Below are 24234 nucleotides of genomic sequence, written 5' to 3'. Positions count from 1 at the left end.
TTTGTGTCTGTTGCACAGCTATTGAAAGTGCAAAAGCTCTTCCAAGGGGGGAGAAACATAGCAGCTCTAAGATGGACATATAGGCATTAGTTCCTAGCAGAAGGCTTCCCCCCACCCACCCATTCAGCCATATTTTGACTTTATCCCCTTGGAGCAAATGAGTGTAACTAAGACAGGGAAAAGTTGCCAGGCAACTATTCAGCAGCCCTCTAGAGGGGGGACCAGAGGGAGGAGGAGGAGATGGTTGGGAGCAAGCAGTGTGTTACCTTGGCTCTTCAGAGCATCATTCATTCCACATCTTGCAAGCTGTTGTCCTCCAAACTACCCTTCCCCACTCTCCCCAAGTGCTCTCCTCTGGCACTCCCCCATTTGAAAAGCTACAATGTCTTCCGCTTTTTGTAAGAAGAATTGCTACAAGATTCCCATGGAATGAAAGATATCAAATAGGTAAGGGGATGGCCTTTCATTGGGAAAAACATAGTTGTTATTGTTATTATTAAGATTTTTTAACTGTCCTCCACCACAAAGTCATATTTATATTATATTGTTTTAATTAGTGTTTTTATAGTTGTTTTGATTTTAAATGGAGTGCCCTATCTGGGTGGATGGAGCAGCCAAGTAATTTCGTTGTCCCTGAGAGGGGGCAATGACAATAAAGATATTATTATTATTATTATTATTATTATTATTATTATTTGCGCACACTCACACACACACAAACACAATTTACAATCAAAAGTCTAGAGTAGGTCCCAAAGCATCTTGCACAGGTGTCAAAAGCCCAGGTAAAGAGGTGTGTCTTCAGCATGTAATGAAAGCTATCCAGCCAAGATGCCAGATTTAGGGGCTGCCACAGAGAATGTCTTCTGCTGAGACGCCACACTGCTGAATTTCCCAGGGTGGTGAAACTACCGAGAAGGTCTCCCCACTGCCATTCTTAACACCCAAGAGGGTTTTTAGGGCACTAGCCTCACATAAGCTATTGAGTGACACAGAACACTTTGTGAGGAAGAATGATGTGGCATGAGAACATTTAAGCACAGCTTTCAGTGCTGATCTGGAATAGGGCAAAGGCCGAAAACAGAGGACAAAAAGCATTGGACGACAGACCGGTCACAAGGAAGACCTTGGGCTTAAGTAAATATTCAATCCTGCTCAGTATTTACATTCGTGCATGTGTGTGTGTGATTTCAGATGAGACCGCACCAGGCCACAACCACAACGGAAAGCTGCAAAGGTAGGCCTGTCACTTTGGGGTCACACTGGTATTTAGAATTTCTCTTCCCAGTGAGGAAGAAGAGGCTTGGAGTTCTGATGCTGGGTTACAGGTGGCTATAGAGTGCAGCCCAAGTCTTCTCCTTATGGATGTGTTGGTGCAGGGCCTGTAGGAAAAAACTACAGAGGCAAAACATGAGGCTTCACATAATGGGCGTTCATAGGAATTTTTCTGGGGGAATGTGGCAATCGGCAAAGTAAAAGCACTGAAAGGAGGAAAGAGGCTAGTTTCTATCAAAAAGTGGTAAGAATAGAGAGTGTACATTTTGTCACATATCTCAGGTCCTACAATTGCTAGAAACTTACTCTTACTTTTAAAATGAAAGCTGGGAATTTGGAGGCTATGGTTCATTACTGAGGAGCAATCCTTGCCTCCATGGATATCCATTCTTTTTATTCTGACTTTGCTGGCCATGAATGTGAGGAGCGAGTGATTAGTGCTGTGATTTATCAGGAACAACTGCATTGTTGTGTGAGGAATAGGTTTATAGCCTTGTTCTATGCCCTCTGGCAGGGGTAGGCAATGTGGACTACAACATTATCATTGGCTATGCTGTGATGGGAGTTGTGGTCCTGAAAGGCACCACACTGGCCTTCCCCAATCTGGTGCTTTCCAGATGTTTTAGACCACAGCTCCCATTATCTGCCGACCAATGTTTATGCCAGCTAGGGCTGGTGGGAGTCATTATCAAAGCTATATGGAGGTCACCGGGTTGGGGAGGGGCTGGTATGCACATATATTTGTGTTCTGTTGCTTCTTTTCACCCTCGGTCTGCCACATTTAATTCTAAACTCAAGGCTGGTTCTGTCATTGGGCAGAATGAGACAGACACCTCAGGTGACAGATACTAGGGGGCAGGGAGCTGGACAGAAGAATTGTGCATGCCATATGCATCCCCTAATCTAGCCTGCTGCCCTCTGGTGGGATGGAGGACATTTTCTGTACAGGCAACAAAATGTACGGGGCCATCCCTGAGAAGCCTCAAATGGAGGTCAGATGTTGCTGTTTTGCCTCTCTGACATCTTACGTGCTTATTAGTGACACTTGTGACAGTTACCTCCTGATTGGATCGGAGCAGGATTTTAGTCCAACAAAAGGCCACATACCCTGTTTCACAGAGGCTGTATTAAGGGGTTCTCGGGTGGCGCTGTGGGTTAAACCACGGAGCCTAGGACTTGCCAATCAGAAGGTCAGCGGTTCGAATCCCCATGATGGGGTAAGCTCCCGTTGCTTGGTCCCTGCTCCTGCCAACCTAGCAGTTCGAAAGCACGTCAAGTGCAAGTAGATAAATAGGTACCGCTCTGGCGGGAAGGTAAACGGCATTTCCGTGCACTGCTCTGGTTCGCCAGAAGCGGCTTAGTCATGCTGGCCACATGACCCGGAAGCTGTACACCGGCTCCCTTGGCCAATAAAGCGAGATGAGCGCTGCAACCCCAGAGTCAGCCATGACTGGACCTAATGGTCAGGGGTCCCTTAACCTATTTGAATGGCTGTTGGGTCCAAGTCCAATTTAAAGATAAATGGCCTAGGAAGGGGACAGCAGGGGCCTGAAGTCATCCATCAGCAGTTAGACCCGGGCAGCAGCACAGGTCCCCTGATCACAGTCTTCCCCACTGTGGTAAGATGTATGACTATTAAAATTATTTTAAAATGCACTCAGTCTAGTGGTGGCTGCAGATTGGGATGGGAATGTGTGGGATATACAGCTGTGAACTTATGGAGATGACATAAAATGGAGGAAGCTTTGAACCCACCTTTCCACTAAGTTATCATGGTTTTATTGTGATGATTCTGAACCTCAGCTATGGAGAAAGGAGAGGAGGCTGATACTTGCTTTGCTTGTTTGGTAGGTCCACAATGGAGGGAGAGGAGCAGGAGGACCATTCAGAGGTGCAGCCTCACCAAAGACACAAGCGTGGACTCTGTAACTGCCAGCAGTGCATCCCACTCTGGATAGTCTTGGTGCTGCTGGGCTGTGCTGGAGTGCTAACTTGGTATTTCATAGGTAACTGTTTGAGTCTTTCATTGTTCTTCTCCGGGATGGTTGGTGATCTGGGATGGGGAGAGAAATCCCATTTGGTTCACATTTAAATGTGAACTTGCCTGATTCGCACTTTCCAAAACAATTCAGGAAGCGAAACACCATGATTCTTCTAAATTCACACTTATCCCAATTTTGCATCTCTCCAGCCAAGCAATGTATAAAAACACACATATATTGAGGTGTGCATCTAAATGCATGTCTTAGTGCAAATAACATGCAAGATTGTGTATAGTAGCACTTCACACAAAACTCTTAACAAATTTTTCTGAGGACTGTAAATAACAACAATAACACACACACAAAAATGTGGAGAACTGAAATCCACTAATGTGGAGAACTGAACATATGAATGGGAAAATGGGAAACTGAGAGAGAAAAACCACATCCCTGTTACTTACGCAGCATGGTGGGGGAGTGAGGCCAGTTGAAGTGTCTCAAAGACACTTCCATCTGTACCTGACCTCCCGTTTGCCGCTCACTTTTGACATGGTGAAGTCAACTCCTCTTTCATGTGATGGAATGGTGAAGTGATTGTATGTCCCTTAAAAATGGTTTGAGGGAGAATCTGCAGCTGAGATGCAGGTCAGTTTCATTTTTTTTTTTTTTCCAAAATTTTTATTAGGTTTTTTTAATAAAAGAGATACAAAATTAAAAAACAGCATTGTTTGTGTCTTTACAAAATTTCATAACATCTTTGGACTTCCTCACGTCATCCGCTCGCACTTACATTGTTCATAAAATTTTTCAAGCAAATTACCATCTTATTTGTAATCTTATAACCAATCATTACAATATAGTCTAATAATGCTCATCTAATTTAGTGATGGCCAATTGTTTATAATCAAGCATCCTTCTTAGCATTCCATCAAATTACAATAATTTTGTAAATAAATCTTAAATTTCTTCCAGTCTTCTTCCATCCTTTCTTCTCCCAGGTCTCGAATTCTGCCAGTCATTTCCACCAGCTGCTTATAGTCCATCAGCTGCACCTGCCATTCTTCCAGCGTGGGTAGATCTTGAGTTTTCCAGTTCTTTGCGATGAGTATCCTTGCTGCCGTTGTTGCATACATAAAGAAAGTTCTGTCCTTCTTTGACACCTTCTGGCCGACAATACCCAGAAGGAAGGCCTCTGGTTTCTTAGTGAAAGTATACTTAAATACCTTTTTCAGTTCATTATATATCATTTCCCAGAAGGCCTTCACTTTAGGGCAAGTCCACCAGAGGTGAAAGAACGTTCCTTCATTCTCTTTACATTTCCAACATTTATTGTCAGACGAGTGGTATATTTTGGCAAGCTTAACTGGGGTCATGTACCATCTGTATATCATTTTCATTATATTTTCTTTCAAAGCATTACATGCAGTAAAATTTAGCCCAGTGGTCCACAACCTTTCCCATTCCTCAAACATAATGTTATGCCCAATGTCCTGTGCCCACTTTATCATAGCCGATTTAACCATTTCGTCTTGTGTGTTCCATTTCAACAGCAAGTTATACATTCTTGAAAGTACCTTAGTCTTAGGTTCTAACAGTTCAGTTTCCAGCTTCGATTTCTCCACCTGGAACCCTAGCTTTTTGTCATTTTTAAAAACTTCTTTAATCTGAGCGTAATGTAACCAGTCTCGCACTTTATCCTTCATTTTTTCCATACTCTGCAATTTCCAGTTATTTCCATCTTTTTCTAATATTTCCCAATATTTTGGCCAATTGGCTTCCATATTGGGTCTTTTTCGGGCCTTAGCTTCCAGAGGTGAAAGCCACCTTGGGGTTTTATTTTCCAATAAGTCTTTATATTTTGTCCAGACATTAAACACTGCTTTTCTGACAATATGGTTCTTAAAGGCCTTATTGATCTTAACTTTGTCATACCATAAGTATGCATGCCAACCAAAATTATTATTAAACCCTTCCAGATCCAACACATCAGTGTCTTCGAGAAGTAGCCAGTCTTTTAGCCAGCAGAAAGCTGCGGCTTCGTAATACAACCTTAAGTCTGGCAGGGCAAAGCCCCCTCTTTCCTTTGCGTCAGTCAGTATCTTAAACTTAATTCTGGGCTTTTTGCCCTGCCAGACAAATTTAGAAATATCTCTCTGCCACTTCCGGAAGCATTCCGTCTTGTCTATAATCTGTAGTGTTTGAAACAAAAACAACATTTTTGGCAATACATTCATCTTAATAGCAGCAATTCAGCCTAACAAAGAAAGCTTCAATTTTGTCCAACTGTCCAAGTCTCTCTTAATTTCAGACCAGCATTTTTCATAATTTTCCTTAAATAGACTCAGATTTTTTGCTGTTATGTTCACCCCTAGGTACTTTACCTTTTTCACCAATGATAATTCTGTTTCTCTCTGAAACTGTTCTGATTCAATATCTGTCAAATTTTTCCCCAACACCTTAGTTTTCTGTTTGTTTAACTTAAATCCCGCCACCCGACCAAAATTGTCAATCAATTGTAAAACTCTTTTCGTACTAGATTCCGGCTCCTGCAGTGTCAAAACTAGGTCATCTGCAAAAGCTTTAAGTTTATATTGTTTCGCTCCGACCTGGATCCCTTGCACCAACCGGTCCCTTCTGATCAAGTTTAAGAGCACCTCCAGGACTGAGATAAATAACAAAGGGGAAATCGGGCAGCCTTGTCGTGTTCCTTTTTCAATTTTGAACTCTTCTGTTACCACATTATTAACAATCAATTTTGCTTTTTGTTCTGAATATATTGCGTCAATCCCATTTTCAAAACCCCTCCCCACTCCCATTTCTTTTAAATTTCCCTTCATAAATTTCCAAGAGATGTTGTCAAAGGCCTTCTCCGCGTCTATAAAAATTAGCACTGCTTTAGTGTTTATGTCAGTTTGCAAAAGTTCCAAGACATCAATAATGTTCCTTGTGTTAGCAAACATATGTCTGCCTGGGAGAAAGCCTGCTTGGTCTTTATGAATTACTTGACTTAAAACTCTTTTAAGTCTGTTTGCCAAAACATCAGCAAATATTTTGTAATCCACATTTAAAAGGGAGATGGGGCGGTAGTTCTTGAGCTGTGTCTTTTCAGTTTCTGATTTTGGTATCAATGTGATGAACGCTTCTTTCCACGATTCTGGCGCCTTCTTTCCCTCCATAATTTCATTGCTGACCTCCAGCAGTGGTTGGATCAAATAATCACTTAATGTCTTATAGTACTTGGAGGTCAAGCCGTCTGGCCCTGGAGATTTGCCCAATTTCAAGTTCTGAATGGCAAATTCAATCTCTTGTCGTGTTATTTTGCTGTTCAGGAGTAATCTATTTTCTTGTGACAATTTTTCCAATCCGTTTTTCCTCAAAAATTGTTCAATCTCAACTTCATTCTGCGGCCCTTGAGTATATAATTTTTTAAAATATTTTTGAAAACACTTTCTAATCTCCACGGGGTTCTGTATACTTCTTCCTTCAATTTCCAAATTTGTTACTATGTTCAATTTTTGTCTTTTCTTCAACTGCCAGGCCAGCAGTTTCCCACATTTATTTGCCGATTCAAACGTTTTTTGTTTCATTGATTTAATCTTCCATTCTATTTCCTGGTTTATCAGTTTTGAATATTGTGCTTGATGAAGTTTAATTTCTCTCAAAATCGGCTGTGACTTCGGATTGGCTCTTAGCTTCTTCTCTAGTTCTTTAATTTTCTCCAGAATCTTGTCTTTCTTTTCATTTTGTGTCCTTTTCCTTATGGCATTCTGTTGTATCAAGAACCCTCTCATCACAGCTTTGCTTGCGTCCCAAATTGTTCTTTTTTCCACCACGGTGTTCAGGTTTATTTCAAAATAGTCCTTTATAACTTTTTGGGCCTTCTTAATGATCTCCTGATTTCTAAACAAATTGTCATTCATCTTCCATCTAAAGGAGCCGGTTGGTAATAATGTCATGTCCATTTTCAAGGCATTATGGTCGGAGCAGGTTTTTGGGCAGATTTCCACTTTCCTGACCTTAGGTGCCAGACCTCTAGTAATCCAAATTTGGTCGATTCTTGTCCAAGTCAGTTGAGCCTCAGAGAAAAATGTTCCTTCTTTTCCTAGGGGGTTCTTGATTCTCCATATGTCAATCCAGCCCATATTTTCTGTCATTTCAAAAAAGGTCTTTGGTAGTCTGCCATCTTTGGTAACTTTTTGACTTTGCGACTTATCCATGTTAGTTGATACAATCCCATTCATATCTCCCATCATTATGATGTTGTCATAGTCCAGATATTCCAGCATGCTTTCATGCAACTTCTTATAAAATTCCGATTTCCCATCATTTGGTGCATAGATTCCTAATATCAAAATTTTTTCTCCTTGATATTGTATTTCAATTGCCAAAATTCTGCCATGTTCATCTTTAAATAAAAATTTAGGTGAGAGGCTCTCTTTTGCATATATCACCACTCCTCTCTTCTTCACTATGTCTGAAGATATAAATTCTTGGCCAAGTCTCTTATTTATCAGCACTTTTCTGTGGAGCCTAGTCACGTGGGTTTCTTGCAGGCAAATAATGTCCAATTGTTCCTTTTTTAATATGTGAAAAATTTTCCTCCTTTTCTCCGGAATGTTGCAGCCATTTATATTCCAACTCAGAAGTTGCAGAGACATCCTGGATAGATCTGGTTATTTTTCTGGGGGTGGTACCTTTTTCGCTGAATCTTCAGAATCCAAGGGTGCAGGTACCTCTGGTGTTTCGAGCTCTGATGGTAATCCAAGTTTTTTATGAAGGTCCTCTCCGTATTGGTTCAGAAATTTGTCTCTGTCTTCCAATGTTCTAATTTTGATCTTCCTCCCTCTGAAAGTAAAAGATAGTCCTTGTGGAAAATCCCACCTAAAGATGATGGCGTTGCTCCTCAAAAGTCTTGCTAATTCCAAATATTCCGATCTCAAATCCAAAAGCTGTTTGGGAACGTCCTTGTATAACTCAATCCTCTTATCTAAAATGTCCAGTGACTTTCCGTAGTGTAGGCCCAAAATCTTGTCCCTCTCCTCCTTTGATCTCAGTGATATCAAACAGTCTCTGGGCTTGTCTTTTTTTGTCAGTCTTCCAAGTCTGAAAGCTGATGTAATCTTAAAGTCCGTCTCTTCTAGGTTCCAGTGCTTGGAAAATATTTTGGTCAAAAACTCAGCCAGATTGTCCTCTTCCACTTCGGGTATCGATCTAATCCTTAAGTTGGTCTCCCTACTTCTCAGTTCAATCATCGAGAGATAGGTCTGATGTTCACCAACTTGTTTATTGAGTGGCCTCACCTCTTTTTCTAACTTTCCCAGCCTTTGGCTGGTGTCTTCAACCAATTTTCTGTTCTCCCCTGTAGCTCCCTTCAATTCTGCAATTGTTTCCACGTTCTGTGCCACTTGTCCAGCTAATTTATTTAAACATTCGGTGTTTTGGTCTATTTTAAAAGTTTGCTCATCAGCTTTTTTATCCAAAGATTCCACTTTCTTATCCAAAGATTCCAATTTTTCATATATTTTTTCTAAAATGGAGGCAGCTGTTCCTGAGGCCATATCTTCCAATTGTAGTTCCTCTGTTTCTCCTTCCCCTGCACGTGGCAGAGAAGCTGCTGCTTCCTCAGAGAGCACAGTGGGTACCGAAGATCTGCGTTGCTGCAAGGCTGAGGCTAAAGTTGTTTGTCTAGTTCGCGGTCTTTGTTCTTTTTCCTTTTCTTTTGGCTCCTTTTTCTTTGCGCCACTCATTCCAAATTTATCTAAGGCTCAAGGTCAAGCTGAGTTGTTCCCATGAGAAAAAGACAGCCCAGATGGTAACATTCAACCAGGAGACCGGGAAACAGAAAGTATGAGGATGTCACTGCTGTAAAGTCCAAAACCTCTAGGGGGAGCTTAAAATGTCTTTCAGAAGGGAATCAATAAATACAGTTCACAGAGAAAACAAAACCCATGTCCAAAAGCCTTCAAATGCTAAATCTTCAGCAGAGTTGGTTTTACAAAAACACAATGTTTCTAGCCGTGCTTGCTGGTACCTCATAAGATGTCAAAGTAGCAAAGTCCAAGCCCCTCAGATTTTTTCCAAATTTTGTTTCAAAGTATTTATGTCTGCAGGCTGACTGCTACTGTTGCCAGGCAGTTCCAGCACCTGGGTTTCCTTTTTTAAAATGTAGATTCCTCAGAGAAAGATCCTACAGTCCAAATCTTAGCATAAATCCAATGCTTAAAATCCTTTTCTGCATTAAAGTGATGCACTGAATGCTCAAATCCAAATTGTAAAAGAGTTCATTCACTGCCTCCACTCCTCCTGCTCTTTGCTTTGAAGTTTAGTGTGAGCGGAAGACGGACTTCCTTTTTTTACGTCCTCCGCTTTCAGCCAAATTCAGAAGCTTTGATCTTTAAGCTTAATTAAAAGTCCTTATTACTCACGGGTTGCTGCTTTCCAAGGTGCCAATTCCAGGAAGAAAGGTCAGCGCTCACCGGCAACGGCTTTGCGGCTTCACTCCGCCGATTGCGGAACGACCCTCAGCGCCGCAGCCTCCTCCACGATCCAGAGCCCCTTACGGGGTTTCTTCTGCGTCTTGGGGGCTGCTTCTGGCGCCCGCCGGGTCCCAAGACCGCAGGCTTCTGCCGCCTGCGGTTTTCCGATGTGGGTCTCCGCTTCGCCGTAGCGGACGACCCGTTTTCGCGCGGAGCTCCCTTCCCCGTTAGGAAAGGGCAGCCATTACCCTTCGCGCCGCCTCCGGAAGTCCGCAGGTCAGTTTCATGGGAAGGTTGAAACAGTCACACAATCAGTTCACCGCACCATCATGGAAGCATCTAGGTCCAGCATTATCACAAAAATATGCTAATTTAACTTAATTATAGATAGCTGGCTAGAGGAAGAATCTGATAGATATCCTGTTGGGATGGCTACATTTTAATTCGCTTAGGTAAGCATCAAGAGAAGTTGCCCCAAGCATTTTTCCCAAGAAGCACTGAAAGATACAAGTTTTGAATTTTATTATACATGAAAGAAGGGAGATTCTAAGTAAGTTACACTTGACATATTATGACAATGAGTTTAAAGATTTCAGGAATTAAAAGTTACATGTGGTTTAATTAAATACAGTATGCTGAAGTCTTATTTCTATTTTAGCTAACTACTGCAGAATTTGTTCAATATAGCACAGTAATGATGGGGGCTGACATTTTAGAGTGGGGGAGGGACAAGACTTGGTGCTAGAGCATCTGCCTTGCATGCAGAAGGTCCCATTCTTAATCCCCAGCATCTCCAAGTAGGATGGCAAGCCCCAACAATCAGCTGATGAGCAGTGCCTGCAAATTCCCTTTTGGCCCAGCCATGTCCTTACCTGCCCTTCGCCTGATGTCAGGTATAGGGCAGCTCCAAGAGCCAACATGGGCCTAAGGTTGCTTACAGGACAATGGTTCACCATGATTGCTGTAGACAATACAGAGTTAGGCAAGGAGTTAGGCAATATGAGGCAGCTACCTGTGTTCCTATGCTCACTATACAATTCCGTAATCCGGCATTTATTGAATATATAATTTTGTATTTTTGATTTTAAAAAAACAACCTTGAAAAACAGACTGATGTTCTTGAAATGCATAGGGATTTAAAAAAATATGTTCCTTCCTTCCTTCCTTCCTTCCTTCCTTCCTTCCTTCCTTCCTTCCTTGGCTTTCTCTTCATCTGTTTTTCATCCTCCTTGGCGTTCATTTCTCCTCTCGTTTCTCCTTCCCAGCAGAGGATCCTGTTGCACCATAGTGTGCAGGAAGCCCTGCAACAAGAATGGGCGGGGCACCATATTCTTTGGATCCACTGGTTCAAAAGCCCCACAGCCCCTTAGCTATTCACCAGGCAGGAGGTGTAACAGGAAGGAAGGAAGGAAGGAAGGAAGGATTGGCTTTCTCCCCCCACCTGCTCAATTTAGCACCCTGGCCAGCGCAAGCCAGCCCAGCTTAGAATGTGGCAGGGGACCTGATGTGCCACTCCCCCACCTACAGTCTGAAGTGGTACTGTCCATTCTAATACTACTTCATTCTGCAGGTTTCATTAGGGTGGCCATACATCCTGCTTTGCAGATGAGGGCCTGCCATTTATTTATTTTACTTGGATCTCACCCTTCCCCACCAGCCTGGCTCCTTTGACAGAGTTGTCTGAGTGAAGTCTACCCATTTTAAGTGTGGTGCAGTGAGAGCCCCTGTGGTATCTTGGTTCCATTGTATGGAACTCATCCATGTGTCTCGTCTTCCTGGCAGACTACAGACCACGCCACACAGCATCCCTGCACTTCTACTCAGGCAGCCTAAGGATCCTTAATCGACAGTTTTCCCTGGATCACGGGCGGATGGAATCCAGAGGCTTCTGGACAGAGACAACAAAGACTCAGAAGATGGTAGGGGCACGACTTCATGAGCTACAGACGGTGTTAGTGTGAGGCATTAGTACAGAGGTTATTAGTGTGCAGAATTGCCAGCTTCTCTATGGGTCCTCCTGCAGTATCTTTCAAAGCAGTTTAAGTTGTGACTTCCCCTGAGTCATTATTGGGTTTCCCCAGCAGGAAAAGCCTCGTCTGCTAAATTTCTACATTTCAGTCTGCAACAAAAGGCACAAAAGCAGCCATAGGCAGCCAAGCACCCTACTTTACAGAGGACAGTCCTCTATTTTAAGGTGTCTTCTATTTGAACACTGAAGCCCAGTTTACAGATAAAGACGCATAAGAAGGGAAAGCAGCAGACATGGCCTATTGACACGGTTAGCACCTAAACAGCAGAATGAGCAGGCCAGGCACACAGCTAGCCTGGTCACAATCTTCCCTGCTATGGTAAAATGCATTGCATTGCTGCTTACATTATAGCAATTGTTTCCTTTTCATGATGCATTTCCATGTTTGGGGCAATTCAGAAGCGGCACCCTAGAGCAGAGATGGTAAAAATAAATATGGCAATACTGGTTCATGCCTGAATGCTGAATGATAGGTGAATTATATTGTGAGAGAGACTGGGTATTATTTTCTGATGACACCATTGTCTGGTAATGACTAGAGAGCATTCTTTTACAGCTGAAAGACCTCATTCATGCCACCGATTTGGCTCCTTACTACAACTCCAGCACTGTCTATGCCTTTGGGTGAGTAAAGCATTATTAGCCTGTTTGAAAGCTGCCCTTAGAAGCTGCAGTCTGTTTATTTTACAGAGATGAAGAATCTGCCATACTTGCCCCCAAATGATTATCGGTCGTGACTTTGGGTTAATACACCTTAAAGCTGGAAATGTTTAGCTAGCTGCAGTAGCAGTGGCATGATCGCCACTACTGAAGCTGGGATAGCTCAGCTGGTAAAGCATGAGACTCTTAACCTCAGGGTCGTGGGTTTGAGCCCTATGTTGGTCAAAAGGATACCTGCATTGCATTGGACTAGATGACTCTTGTGGTCCCATCTAACTCTATGAATTTAAGATGCGCAAATGGAAAGGGAGAAGCTTTATTCTCATTGCTAGTTAATATTTAATTGAAGCTGCGGAGAGAGCTCATTGGGAGTTCTGGGGCAAGGTGCCCTCAATATGCTGGTAACATTCAGCTCCATTTCTCCATAACATCTGAATCAAGAAATGCTGTGTAGGCCCCGGACCTGTGTCTGGACAGAGCAGTGGGATGGATGAGGGAAAATAAATGGGGCTTGAATCCTAACTGGTCCACTGCCTGCCCTGGATGGGGTTGCGCTTTCTGAGAAGGAGCTCTTTGGGCAAGGTAGCCATAGTTGCTAGAAGTGTCTTTTCCAGCTGAGTCTGAACTTTGACTGTTCCTAACGCAGGAGAGGCTGGCCACAATAGTCCAGGCATTGGTGACATCAAGACAGGATGACTGCAGTGCACTTTATGTGGGCTTCCCTTGAGCTTGACCCAGAAACAGCAGTTAGTGCAAAATGCTTCAGCACGATTGCTGACAGAAGGGAGGCCTTGTCAGCATGTAACACCTCTATTCAGAGATCTGCATTGGCTGCTCATATGCTACTGGGTCCAGAGGTGGAGCTAGCTGCTCCAGCACCCAGAGTGGCCCACAGGGTTGCATCTTCGGCGACACGAGTCCCAGGGGTTGTGCGGGGAGCGGGGAGCGTCCCAGGGGGGTGCGCCAGTGGCAGTGCGCATTCCGGGGGTGTGCTGCCCACAGCGATGTCACCCCCCTCATGGCACCCAGGGTGGACCACCCCCACTGCCCCCACCACCCTCACCTTTCTCCACTACTGACTGTGTCAAGTTCAGGATGTTACCATCGCTATGAAAAACTTTTAATTGGGAACAGTTTACTTGCAAGAACACCTCACCCTACATGTGCCCATTTGATCTACAGAACTGGCACTGTTACACGTGCCGCATGAGACTCGTTCTGCAGTTGCACTTTTAGTGTGGAAGCACCTGCACTTGGAACTCGTGCCAATTACAATCAGGCAGGCCCTTCACTGAACATTTTTCAGCACCTGCTTAAATTATCTTTTTGTTTAGCAAGCCTATCCAGGCATGTAGATGTTTCTACATTTTAATTTCTTTTATTGTTAATTTTAATTATTTTTTAATGCTTTTTTGTGGGGGGGGGAGATTATCAATGCTTTTAATACTTCCTGTAAACCACATAGAGGCTTTATTGCTCTCAGGTAAAGGTACCGTTAGGTCCAGTCGCGGATGACTCTGGGGTTGCGCACTCATCTCGCTCTATAGGCCGAGGGAGCTGGCATTCGTCTGCAGACAGCTTTCGGTCCAGTCGCGGACGCCTCTGGGGTTGTGGTGCTCATTTCGCTTTATTGGCCGAGGGAGCCGGCATGCAGCTTCCAGGTCATGTGGCCAGCATGAATAAGCTGCTTCTGGCAAACCAGAGCAGCACACAGAAACACTGTTTACCTTCCTGACGGAGTGGTACCTATTTATCTACTTGCACTTTGACGTGCTTTCAAACTGCTAGGTTGGCAGGTGCTGGGACAGAGCAATGGGAGCTCACCCCGTCACGGGGATTCAAACTGCCGACCTTCCAATTGGTAAGCCCTAGGCTCTGTGGTTTAGACCACAGCGCCACCCGCGTCCCCTTTATTGTACTCAAACCTTATATAAATTTTGTTAAATGAATTAAAATAAATTAAAAATCCATTTGTTTTCTCCATTTGCTAGGGAGGGATCTCTGACATGTTTCTTCTGGTTCGCCCTTCAAGTCCCCAAAGGGCAGCACAAGGAGATGACTGCAGAGAAAGTGAATGCCACGCTCTACAAAGAGCTTCTTGGCAGCACCGATGGAACAGGACACCTCTCATACCAGACGGAATACAAGGTTGACCCAGAATCCTTGGTTTTGCTAGGTGAGTACTAATCGCATATGTGCAGTTTGTACTCCCAAGAAGGAAGAGCTGCCTATGATACCTATATAGTCTGAAAAAAAGATTGCCTGACTCCGCAGAAGAAAAAAATGAGAAGAAACACAGGGTGGAGTGAGTGTGTCTGTAAACAGCATAGGATGCTGACAATATAAGACCAAGAAAGGAAAGATGCAGTGAGGTGGATCCAGACTTAGTCATGCTTGGATTAGAGCAGATGAAATCATGACTAACTTAAATCCCATTTATTTCAGTGGGTCTACTCTAGGGATGAGGGAGAAATTCAGTTTGTATTTTAATGTAGTCCTATCGAATGTGCACTTCCCAAAACAATGCTTGAACTGAAACACAGCTATCCGTCAATGTTTCCACTTTTCCAAATTTGGCTTTGTACTTCTCCAACCAAATAACTGTGAGCAATAATGTGTATGTTGTGGGGGGGGGGAGGGAGTGTGAATTAAAATGTACCAAAAAAGCATTATATGAAGGGGAAATGCTTGCAAATTTGTATCGTAGGAGATATGCACACTAAAATGCTGGTGGACTTCCGTGAGGATTCTTAACAAATTTGCAAATGGATGTGGAAATGTGGCAAAACTGAACTTAAAACTGGAAATATGAGAAAGCAGATTTGACAAATTCTTCAATTTCTCATCTAAGCATAACTGAGTCTACATCCAACCCAATGTCTCCCCTTTTTGAAAGGAATGCTTTCTGAAGATTTATAAATCTTCCTCAAAAAAAGCATGTGATAGAAGTCCTAATTTTTATAACAACCACCACCAATGGTGTCACAGTGCTTAAAACTAATAGTATACATTCCAGCCAAAAATGACTCTTCAAAGTTCCATTGACCCAAGTGGCAAAGTTATGTAAGTTTTCCTTCTTTATCTGAACAGCTGATTATCTGGCTGCATCCTGGGCCACTTGGAAAAATGAAGATGTACTATATACTTCATACCTTATCCAGCAGAAGTATCCCCTCTTTGCTGGAGATAGTATCCCATTCCCAGATCTTTGCATGCTAAAATCTTAACATGCTCACTCACCCTCCAAACAGATGGTCAGCATTGTCCGCTTCTCAGTGATCAGTTGGCTGTCACATCTGATCAGACATCTTTTAGAGGCATGAGTAGGAAACCTATAGCCTTCCAGATGCAGTAGGATTCCAAATCCCATCAGTCCCAGGCAACAGAGACAGTCCACAGGGATGGTGGGAGCTGTAGCTCAACAACATCTGGAAAGCCACAAGTTCTGTTACTTAGAGGATATGCACAGGACCTAATCTATCATGGATAATGGCAGGTGCAGATCAGCTTGCTAGATGTAGCAATTAAAAAGAACAAGTACCACCCACAATGGAAACCTGTTCCCAAGACTAAATCGCACTTGCTGGCAGATAGACTTTAAACATCCCCATAAACCTCCCCCCCACCCACAACATTGCATTGCACCTGACCAGCAAACTTACATCTCAAACTCTCTTTCAACAGTTTTGCCTTCCTCTTGTTACAGTATACCTTGCAATGTTCCCTGTGGAAAAGTTGGCTGTGTTTTTCCAGTATGTGTTTATTCACTCTCACTTCTACACTGCTGGTGAAACACTTATTCCCTCTTTTCAGAGAACGCAGAAAATTCCAGGGAGTTTTAGTATTTAGCAGTGGGAAGAGTTGGGATTGGGATTTGAACAAAATATTCTTGGAATTATCTTGAATTAAAACTTGGCTTGTTTGCAAAAACAAAACAAAAGCCCATGACAAACAGTTAAATGAAATAAAGCTGATGCATTTGCACAACTCTAATATTTGCCTGTTTTTACAGTCTTTCCTATTTCAGTGCATTGTGCCTGCCCATAAAACTGGCCTTATTATTAGCTCTTTGTATATTAGATGCTTGCCCCTTTTGCCATCGAACATGTCAATGAATGGATTTTGGTTTCTAATTCTCTACCTCACTACTGGCAAAAATGTTAAATGAGACCAACTCTATATGCTTCCGAAAATCTCCCTGCCAAGAAATTGCCATCATTCCTCATTACCTTTTATTTACAGTTTTTTTCCATTCTTGAGGCATTCTGCGTGACGCTGCTCAGCTCTAAGTAATTTGTGTATTATAATTTTGCAAATCACACTTAGCAAAGAGCGGAAGGACACATTTCAACCTATCTAAGTGACAAAGGCTATGCCCTGGCATCGTCAAGTCTCAAACCCACTGTCAAATCTCGGTGGGATTACAATAGATTATGTTATCTGGAGCTTCTGAATAATCTTCAGTTTCCATCGATGCATCTATTTTGCACAATACACTGAACGCAAAATGTTTTATATTAAAAAGTGAGGCAAAATAATTGTGCACGGGCAACAGAAAATGCATAAGGCTGTAATGCCCCCCCCCCACAACACTCTTAGGATGAACCATATAAATAAAGCCTTTAAAGCCAAATTACCCTGCATCTTTTGCCTGACAATATGTTTCTGCATTCGTTATACTCGTTCTTTATATCTTTCTGTTCAAGTGCTTCAATCCAGCTTGTTATAAAAGCAGATGTCTAAGTGAGTAAGAAATAGATGTACTTTCCTTTGTTCCGTATGTCTGTGGCTTTTACATAAGAATCCCATGCAAGCCACTTGGATGTTTCAGTGCTGCTGAGAATTCGATATGTTCAAAGCTGAACATGTCAGCCTTCCACCTAAGCTGCTTCCCTCTGTTCTCTATATCGTAAGAACACATGAAGATGCCTGCCGTTACAGGCCAGTCGCCCATCTAGTCAAGTTTCCTGTTCCCACAGTGGCAAACTGGATCCCTATGGGAAGTCCACAAGCAGGGACCAAGCATGCTCTCCCTTCCAGTGTAGCGTGGGAAGGGGGCAGAGGGGCAGTGGTCCTGGGTACAAAATTCTGAGAGGCATACAACCAGGCTGAACTCCTACCGCCTTCCAGAGCCATGGGAAGGCAAGCCACACCCGGCCTGGGCCTTCGGGGCTGGGGCAGTGCCTCCTTCTCCACATGGCCAGTCAAGGGACTCTCACTTGCGACCTCCTCCTGGGCTGGCCAATGAGGTTAGCCCAGCTCGCCCTTCCCTCCACACTGGCTCCTCCACCACCATGCCTCCACCCCAGCTTCCTAGTCCACCAGAGGAGCATAACACTTGCCCCACCCTGGGTGCTGGCAACCCATACTTTCAGAGTCAGGTAGGTAGCCATGTGTGCATGCACACAGAAGCTTATACCAAGAACAAACTTAGTTGGTCCCTAACGTGCTTCTGGACATTTTTTAAATTCTTTTATATATTTCCACTTTCAGAGTATACAGCTTACTGTATTGGCCCGAATATAAGCTGCACCTGAATATAAGCCGCAGCTTTAAAATTTGGGAGGGGGGGAGAGAGAAAAGAGGACAATATCCAAATACAAGCCGCTCCCTTAAAATTCTGCAGGCACTCACACCCGTTTCGTTTTACCATATGTCTATTTCAGTAGCGATATTGTAAAAGCCATGCTTTAACTTTTCACAGACAGAATTTGGAAAAAAAATCAGGCCAATACGGTACTTATAAAGCACATTCCCCACCCCCTAAAGAATCATGGGAGCTGTGGTTTACCCCTCACAGAGCTGCAATTCCCATAACCCTTAATAAACTACAATTTCCAGGATTCTTGGGGTGTGTACCTTAAATACATGGTGTATACACAGTCTTTTTCTGCTTTGCTACCTGTATTAAGGCCATCAGTTTGCTTGGTGCCGTGCACACTGGTGGTACTGTATAAATAACAACAATAATACTTCCCTCTAATTGGAGATAATCATTGCTTTCCTTCCATGCTAAGTGCAGAGAGGCGTGATTCATTATTTAATGGGTAACTGTAAAGACTTTTGTACCTCAGAAGGAAGCCTCGCTATGATAATTGTCGTATTACATGGTATGGTGACAAATTCTTTTAAAGCTTTAAGAGCTTCTTAACTGGAGGGATTTGTCCTGCATTAACTCTCCTGATTTTCTTTGATTTGTTAAAAATCAAGAACAGATTGTCTTTTTAAAAAAATACTAACTAGGTTCTGAAATAAATTCTAACCATATAAATGTTGGTTCAAAAAAAATTCTTTGAGACAAAATAGGTTTAGGAATGAACCTATTAAAAGGATTCAGAAATATATATTTAAGTGAAAAGTTTTGTAGACTTTTTGTTGCTATTTATTTTGTGTTTGGTTTAAGGAGAGAATTGCTTTAGATAAGATAAATGAATTCTCTGGATTCCCAGATCCATTTGTGAGGCAAGTACTCTTTGCTGGGGGACGCGGGTGGTGCTGTGGGTTAAACCACAGAGCCTAGGACTTGCCAATCAGAAGGTCAGTGGTTTGAATCCCCATGACGGGGTGAGCTCCCTGCTCCTGCCAACCTAGCAGCTCAAAAGGATGTCAAAGTGCAAATAGATAAATAGGTACCACTCCAGCGGGAAGGTAAACGGCGTTTCTGTGTGCTGCTCTGGTTTGCCAGAAGCGGCTTAGTCATGCTGGCCACATGACCCGGAAGCTGTACGCCGGCTCCCTTGGCCAATAAAGCGAGATGAGCACCGCAACCACAGAGTCAGCCACAACTGGACCTAATGGTCAGGGGTCCCTTTACCTTTACTCTTTGCTGAAAGAGCCCCAGCAAAGATTTAAAATCATGAAACATGCAGCAAAAGTGGAAATGTAGGCTTAGACTTTTAAAATATCCCCTTTTAAGTTGCTTCCAAAGTTCCCCACTTCCCTTATCATAAAAAGAGACCTCACACTTGATGAGTTAAAAATGGTTTACTTACAAACTCTTCAAAGGTCAGATTCATGTGCTTTCCCATACAGCAGCAAGAAAAGACATGCAGTTTAACTTAGTTTCAAAATAGTAAGAATTTCTAAATTATTTGTATAAAAACGCAAAGATGGCTGCAGCATCCAGCTTAGAACTCCTTTACTGGTAGGGTTCACATCATGGTGGAAGAAAAAAGAACAAAGTGTTTGGTAACCCTTGCTCCCAAGGTGTGGGGTTGTGACCTGGCTAAGCCTGGCAGACAGCTTACTCTATGGTCTTAAGCCCTTAATGTGTTTATTAGAGTTAAGCATGTTGATTACAGGAATCTGATTTATCCCAGTTTTTTTAAAAAAAAATATTTTAATCAGTTTAATGTGCAAATGGGATGGAATACATGTGAAAGTGACTTGGAATGAGATTAGTCGGCTCCATCTAGCCCTAGACTGAAGGCTATCAGTTTATAGTGCACTTTTGTGGATGTAGGATTGATTGGAAAGAATGAATTACTAATATTTTTAGGACTGCCAATTCCAGCTCTGTAGTCCCTTTGCCTATCATATGGAAATGGAGCGTTGTGAGACTGCAATTAGGATAAAGCACTGTGTTGGGTGCAATGTGGGATCACAATGGCCTTTCCACTTCCACTTCTTTGCACAAGTGGAATAATTCAGCATTGCTAAAGTGTTCTAGTCTGGAAGCACCTACAAAGTACAAGAATATTTCCTCTCCATTTCCTCCCCTCTAAAGACTGATATCTGGGTGTATTCCCACCCACCATTCCACTTCTTTTGACTCATCTCTATTCTTACAAAGCTGTAAAGGGGGAAAACAAAACCCAACAACTTAATTGTCTTTTGCTTTGCTTTCCCTTGTCAAAGCCATCTGACATTAAAGAACAGCTCAGTGTCTCTTCCATTGTACATCACTCACCCCAGCTTGTTTTTCTTCCCACATCCTCCCCGCCTCTTGTTTCAATACCTTATGCTTATTCAGTTCAGTTTGAATACTTGTAGTAGAGATTTCTGAAAAAGGCATTCGATAGCTTAAAGCGTCCTCTTGATGACCGATCCCTTTGAATGACAGCATCCCCACCCACACCCACCCCAATTTTGATACCATTTAGCCTTGAATCAGGAAATGTCTATAGCTCAGTGGCAGAGCTTTGCATGCACAAGGTCCCAGGTTCAATCCCTGGTGTCTCTATGTAGGACCGGGATAGACCTTTGCCTGAAGCCCTGGAAAGCTGCTGCTAGTCAATGTAAACAATCAGTAGCGTTTCCAGGGGGGACAGTGGCCCCAGGTGCATTTGGGGAAGGACAGGACATTTTGCTCCTTGCCTCCCTGCCTGTCCCATGCCATTGGGTTGGAACCAGAAGCCTTAAATCTCCTTTTCTGGTGCATGCAGGAGGAGAGAAAAAGGGGGTGCTTGAGCAGGCAGACTCATACATATAGTGCTGAACCAGTGCCAGATTTACGTATACGCTAAACAAGCTATAGCTTAGGGGACCACTCTCTTGGGGGGGGCCAAAAAATATACTTCTTCTTAATTGTATTTCACTATTAATATACTTCCTTTTAATTGTATTTCAGTTCAATAATTACTTTGATAAAATACATGTTTTTTTATGTGCAAATGGCTTTAGATACCTATTAGGTCCATAAATTACCATATAGCATATATTCAACACAAAAAACAGTGACAATTTTTTTGTTGACAAAGGACAGCTGGACATATAAAGGTCCCCATTACCTTCAGTAGCTTAGGGCCTCATCAAACCTAAATCTGGCCCTGTGCTGAACTATGACTTGGCATTCTATTCAACCAATTATTGATAATGGGAAGGGGGATTTATGGTGTGTATGTTGTATGGTGTGTATGGTGTATGGTGCAACATGAAAAATGGAAACTGGGCATGAATGGAGTGGATCTTTCTAGCCTTTTTAAGTTTTTAGTTTTTGGTCTTGCAGGATCTCATGTGGTTTTGTTTTTTTTTCTTTGTGTGTGTTTTTTCTAACAGAATCCAGTGTGAAAGACATAAAAGTCCTGAAATCCACATTGGGTAGGCTGTTTATTTCTCCCTTATTTTATGTTTCTTGCATTGAAGTGTGTGAGAGGAGTTTATTTTTAAAAATCCATAAACCAATGTGACATTTTATCTCTTGAATTTATATCCCGCCCTTCTTCTCAAAGGACCTCAGGGTGGCAAACAAGTGATGAAACAATAAAAATATTTTGAAAACAGCAGGAACTAATAGCACTCGGCCTCATTTTCATAGGTTGCATTCTTATATATTGTTATTGTCCTTTGTTTTGTGGGTGGATGTTTAATCTGATTCTTCTGAGCATCTTTGGGTTTACCTTCAGTAGGGAAAGATATCATTGTGGTTGGTCCTTGTCCTCATGCATTGATTCTGTTTTTAATACCTCTAACATCAGCATAGACTTGGAGTTTCCTGTGGGTATGCAATGTGTGAAATACACATGCCTTTTTTAAAAAGCAAATGAGGAACCGTCTACTTGTCTTAAATAATATTTTTATGAGCACTTGTCATTTGTGTGTATGCATGTGGATGCTGGATGTCACACTAAACCATAGTTTAGCGTAGTGTAAATTGATCTAGCCTTCTTCCAGGCTTCTGAGCTCCTCACTCCCCTTCCCATCTCTTGCAGGACTGAGAGAAAGAGCTCAGAAGCTTTCATTTCCACTTTTGCTGAACCACAACTTACCATGTTGTCCAAGCTGGGAACCATGGTTAATAATAAATATAGCTAGTTTAAACAAGCCTGCTTCAGAAACTACCCTTCAAAGTGGTCTTGTTTTAAACTAACAATTGTTAATGCTAACCACAGTTTCACTCCAGATTACACAACAGAACCATGGTTAATTAAAAGGAAAATCTCCCCAAAGGAGGAGGGAGCATCCAAACCTGGGAGGAGGCTAGGCTTGTTAACATCATGCTAAACCATGGTTTAGCTGACATCCACAGGTTGTCTTTGCCCATGTATATGTATATGTCTTCGGGCGTTTTAAACATTTGTGCTTATACTCCAGAGTGGGGAACTGGATCTAGCTGCTGGCCAAGATTCCTAAATCCCCCAGCCTGGTGGGTGGGAGAAGCCACCTGTCTCTCACCTGATCATAATGACATAAAGTATAATACATAAGCTTTGAAATAGCTACTTATTACTTTTACTATCTTGTAATTTTATTCTCCCTGTTCCTATGACTGTTTTATTTGTGCTTTAAACTTAAAAAATGTAAAATGCAAAATATGTTTAAAAAATACTTTTGACAGTGCACTTTTAAAATGTCATTTTGTAATGAAACAGTTCGGAAATGAGCAGAAAAGAAGAGCACCATTGGGTCAAAGCAAAGCATTTTTTTAATAACAATTCTGTTGATTTCAATCAGAGATTTAAGCATATCTTTCACCTTTTTCCATTGGGACAAAAGGACTTGAGCACAGTTTTTGGGGTGACAAGGACTGAGATGGCTAGCAATGCTTTAAAGAGAGAGAGTGGTGCCACTGAAGAACCAGACTGGTTACTAAATTTTGATCGTATCAAAAGAACCTGGAGGAATGCAGAATGCAAACCCCTCCTATGTTACATCACAGGCTGCAATCCTACAGAACACTCACTTTCCTCAGAGTGAGCACCATTGAACTCAATGGGGCTTAATTCTGAGAAGGCATGTCAGTGGTGATGCTGTAAGACCCCTTTTCTGCAAGACAACTCCCCCCCCCCTTCAGTCTAGTGGGACGCTCTGCAGTTTTGTTTCTCTTTGTAGGTTGCTACAGGTACAGCTACATCAGGGAAGATGCTGTGCTCAAGCTGAGGGGCCCGGACTACCTTGCCTCTAGCTGCCTCTGGCATCTCCATGGCCCCAAAGGCCACATGATCAAGCTGCGCCTGGAATGGACCCTCTCCGAATGCAGAGACCGACTGGCCATGTATGACGCAGCAGGACCTCTGGAAAAGCGACTCATCACTTCGTAGGTAGCTTTGATGCCATAGAAGCGTGAATGGCAAAAGATGGGGCCACGGGGCTGCTTTGGGCATCACAGTAAAGCCGTGTTTAATGGCTTATACTGAATGAGCACATAGCAACGTGGCACGACCGTCTTGGCTTGGGGCTCGTCCACACTTCTGCAAAACATGGGTCCAAGAGATTTTCCAGTTGCCCAATGCTTTCTAGCCATGGATCCAAGCGGGGTTTGGTTTTGTTTTTTGTCCCGCTGCTTTCCTCAGGAAAACTCACTATTTATTGCTGAATCGGAACAATCACCAATCTACAGAGAAACTGATTCGTTCCAATTCAGCAGTGAACTGAGAGCGGGACAAGCAGAAGTGTGCATGAGTCCTTGGCTGGTGTAATGTTTGAGTGGGAAATGGTGGTTCGTTTCGCTGAAACATGCCACAGTTGGGAAGCCCAAAACAATGGCTTTTTTGGAGCAAAAGGAATCACAATTTCTGCATTAGACATAACAGTAAGCCAAGGGTCATGGCCTGGTTTCCACATTAGCACTAGGGTAATATGACCAGAACTTTTGGAAAACATTCAGGAAAACTTTCTGACAGCAAGAGCTGTTTGGCAGCGGAACAGACTCCCACAAGAGGTTGTGGACTCTCCTTCCCTGGAGGTTTTTAAGCGGAAGTTGGATGGCCATCTGTCATGGATGCTTTAGCTGAGAGCCCTGCATTGCAGGGGGTTGAACTAGATTCCCCTTGGGGTCCCATCAATCTCTATGATTCTGCAAATACAAAACCCACTTTAAAAAAACACATACACAGGCATGTTCTTTAAAAAACGTTTCTAACCGTCCAGGTGA

General features: G+C 42.8%; 1 protein-coding gene across 1 annotated transcript in view; it reads left to right on the top strand.

Moving 5' to 3' along the window:
- The first annotated feature begins 1181 nt into the window (after window positions 1-1181).
- Window positions 1182-24234, top strand: part of TMPRSS6 (transmembrane serine protease 6) — a 35307-nt gene continuing 12254 nt past the window's right edge. The window contains exons 1-7 of the mRNA XM_083701125.1: window positions 1182-1237; window positions 3127-3281; window positions 11516-11652; window positions 12319-12386; window positions 14414-14598; window positions 21420-21461; window positions 23193-23397. Of these exons, the coding sequence (XP_083557251.1) occupies window positions 3134-3281; window positions 11516-11652; window positions 12319-12386; window positions 14414-14598; window positions 21420-21461; window positions 23193-23397 (785 nt within the window). The 5' untranslated portion in view covers window positions 1182-1237; window positions 3127-3133. The remainder of the gene's footprint in view (window positions 1238-3126; window positions 3282-11515; window positions 11653-12318; window positions 12387-14413; window positions 14599-21419; window positions 21462-23192; window positions 23398-24234) is intronic.

The sequence above is a fragment of the Podarcis gaigeae genome (assembly GCF_964106915.1).
Source record: "Podarcis gaigeae genome assembly, chromosome: 10".
NCBI classification, from domain to species: domain Eukaryota; kingdom Metazoa; phylum Chordata; class Lepidosauria; order Squamata; family Lacertidae; genus Podarcis; species Podarcis gaigeae.
This window is presented reverse-complemented; position numbering and strand designations above follow the sequence as displayed.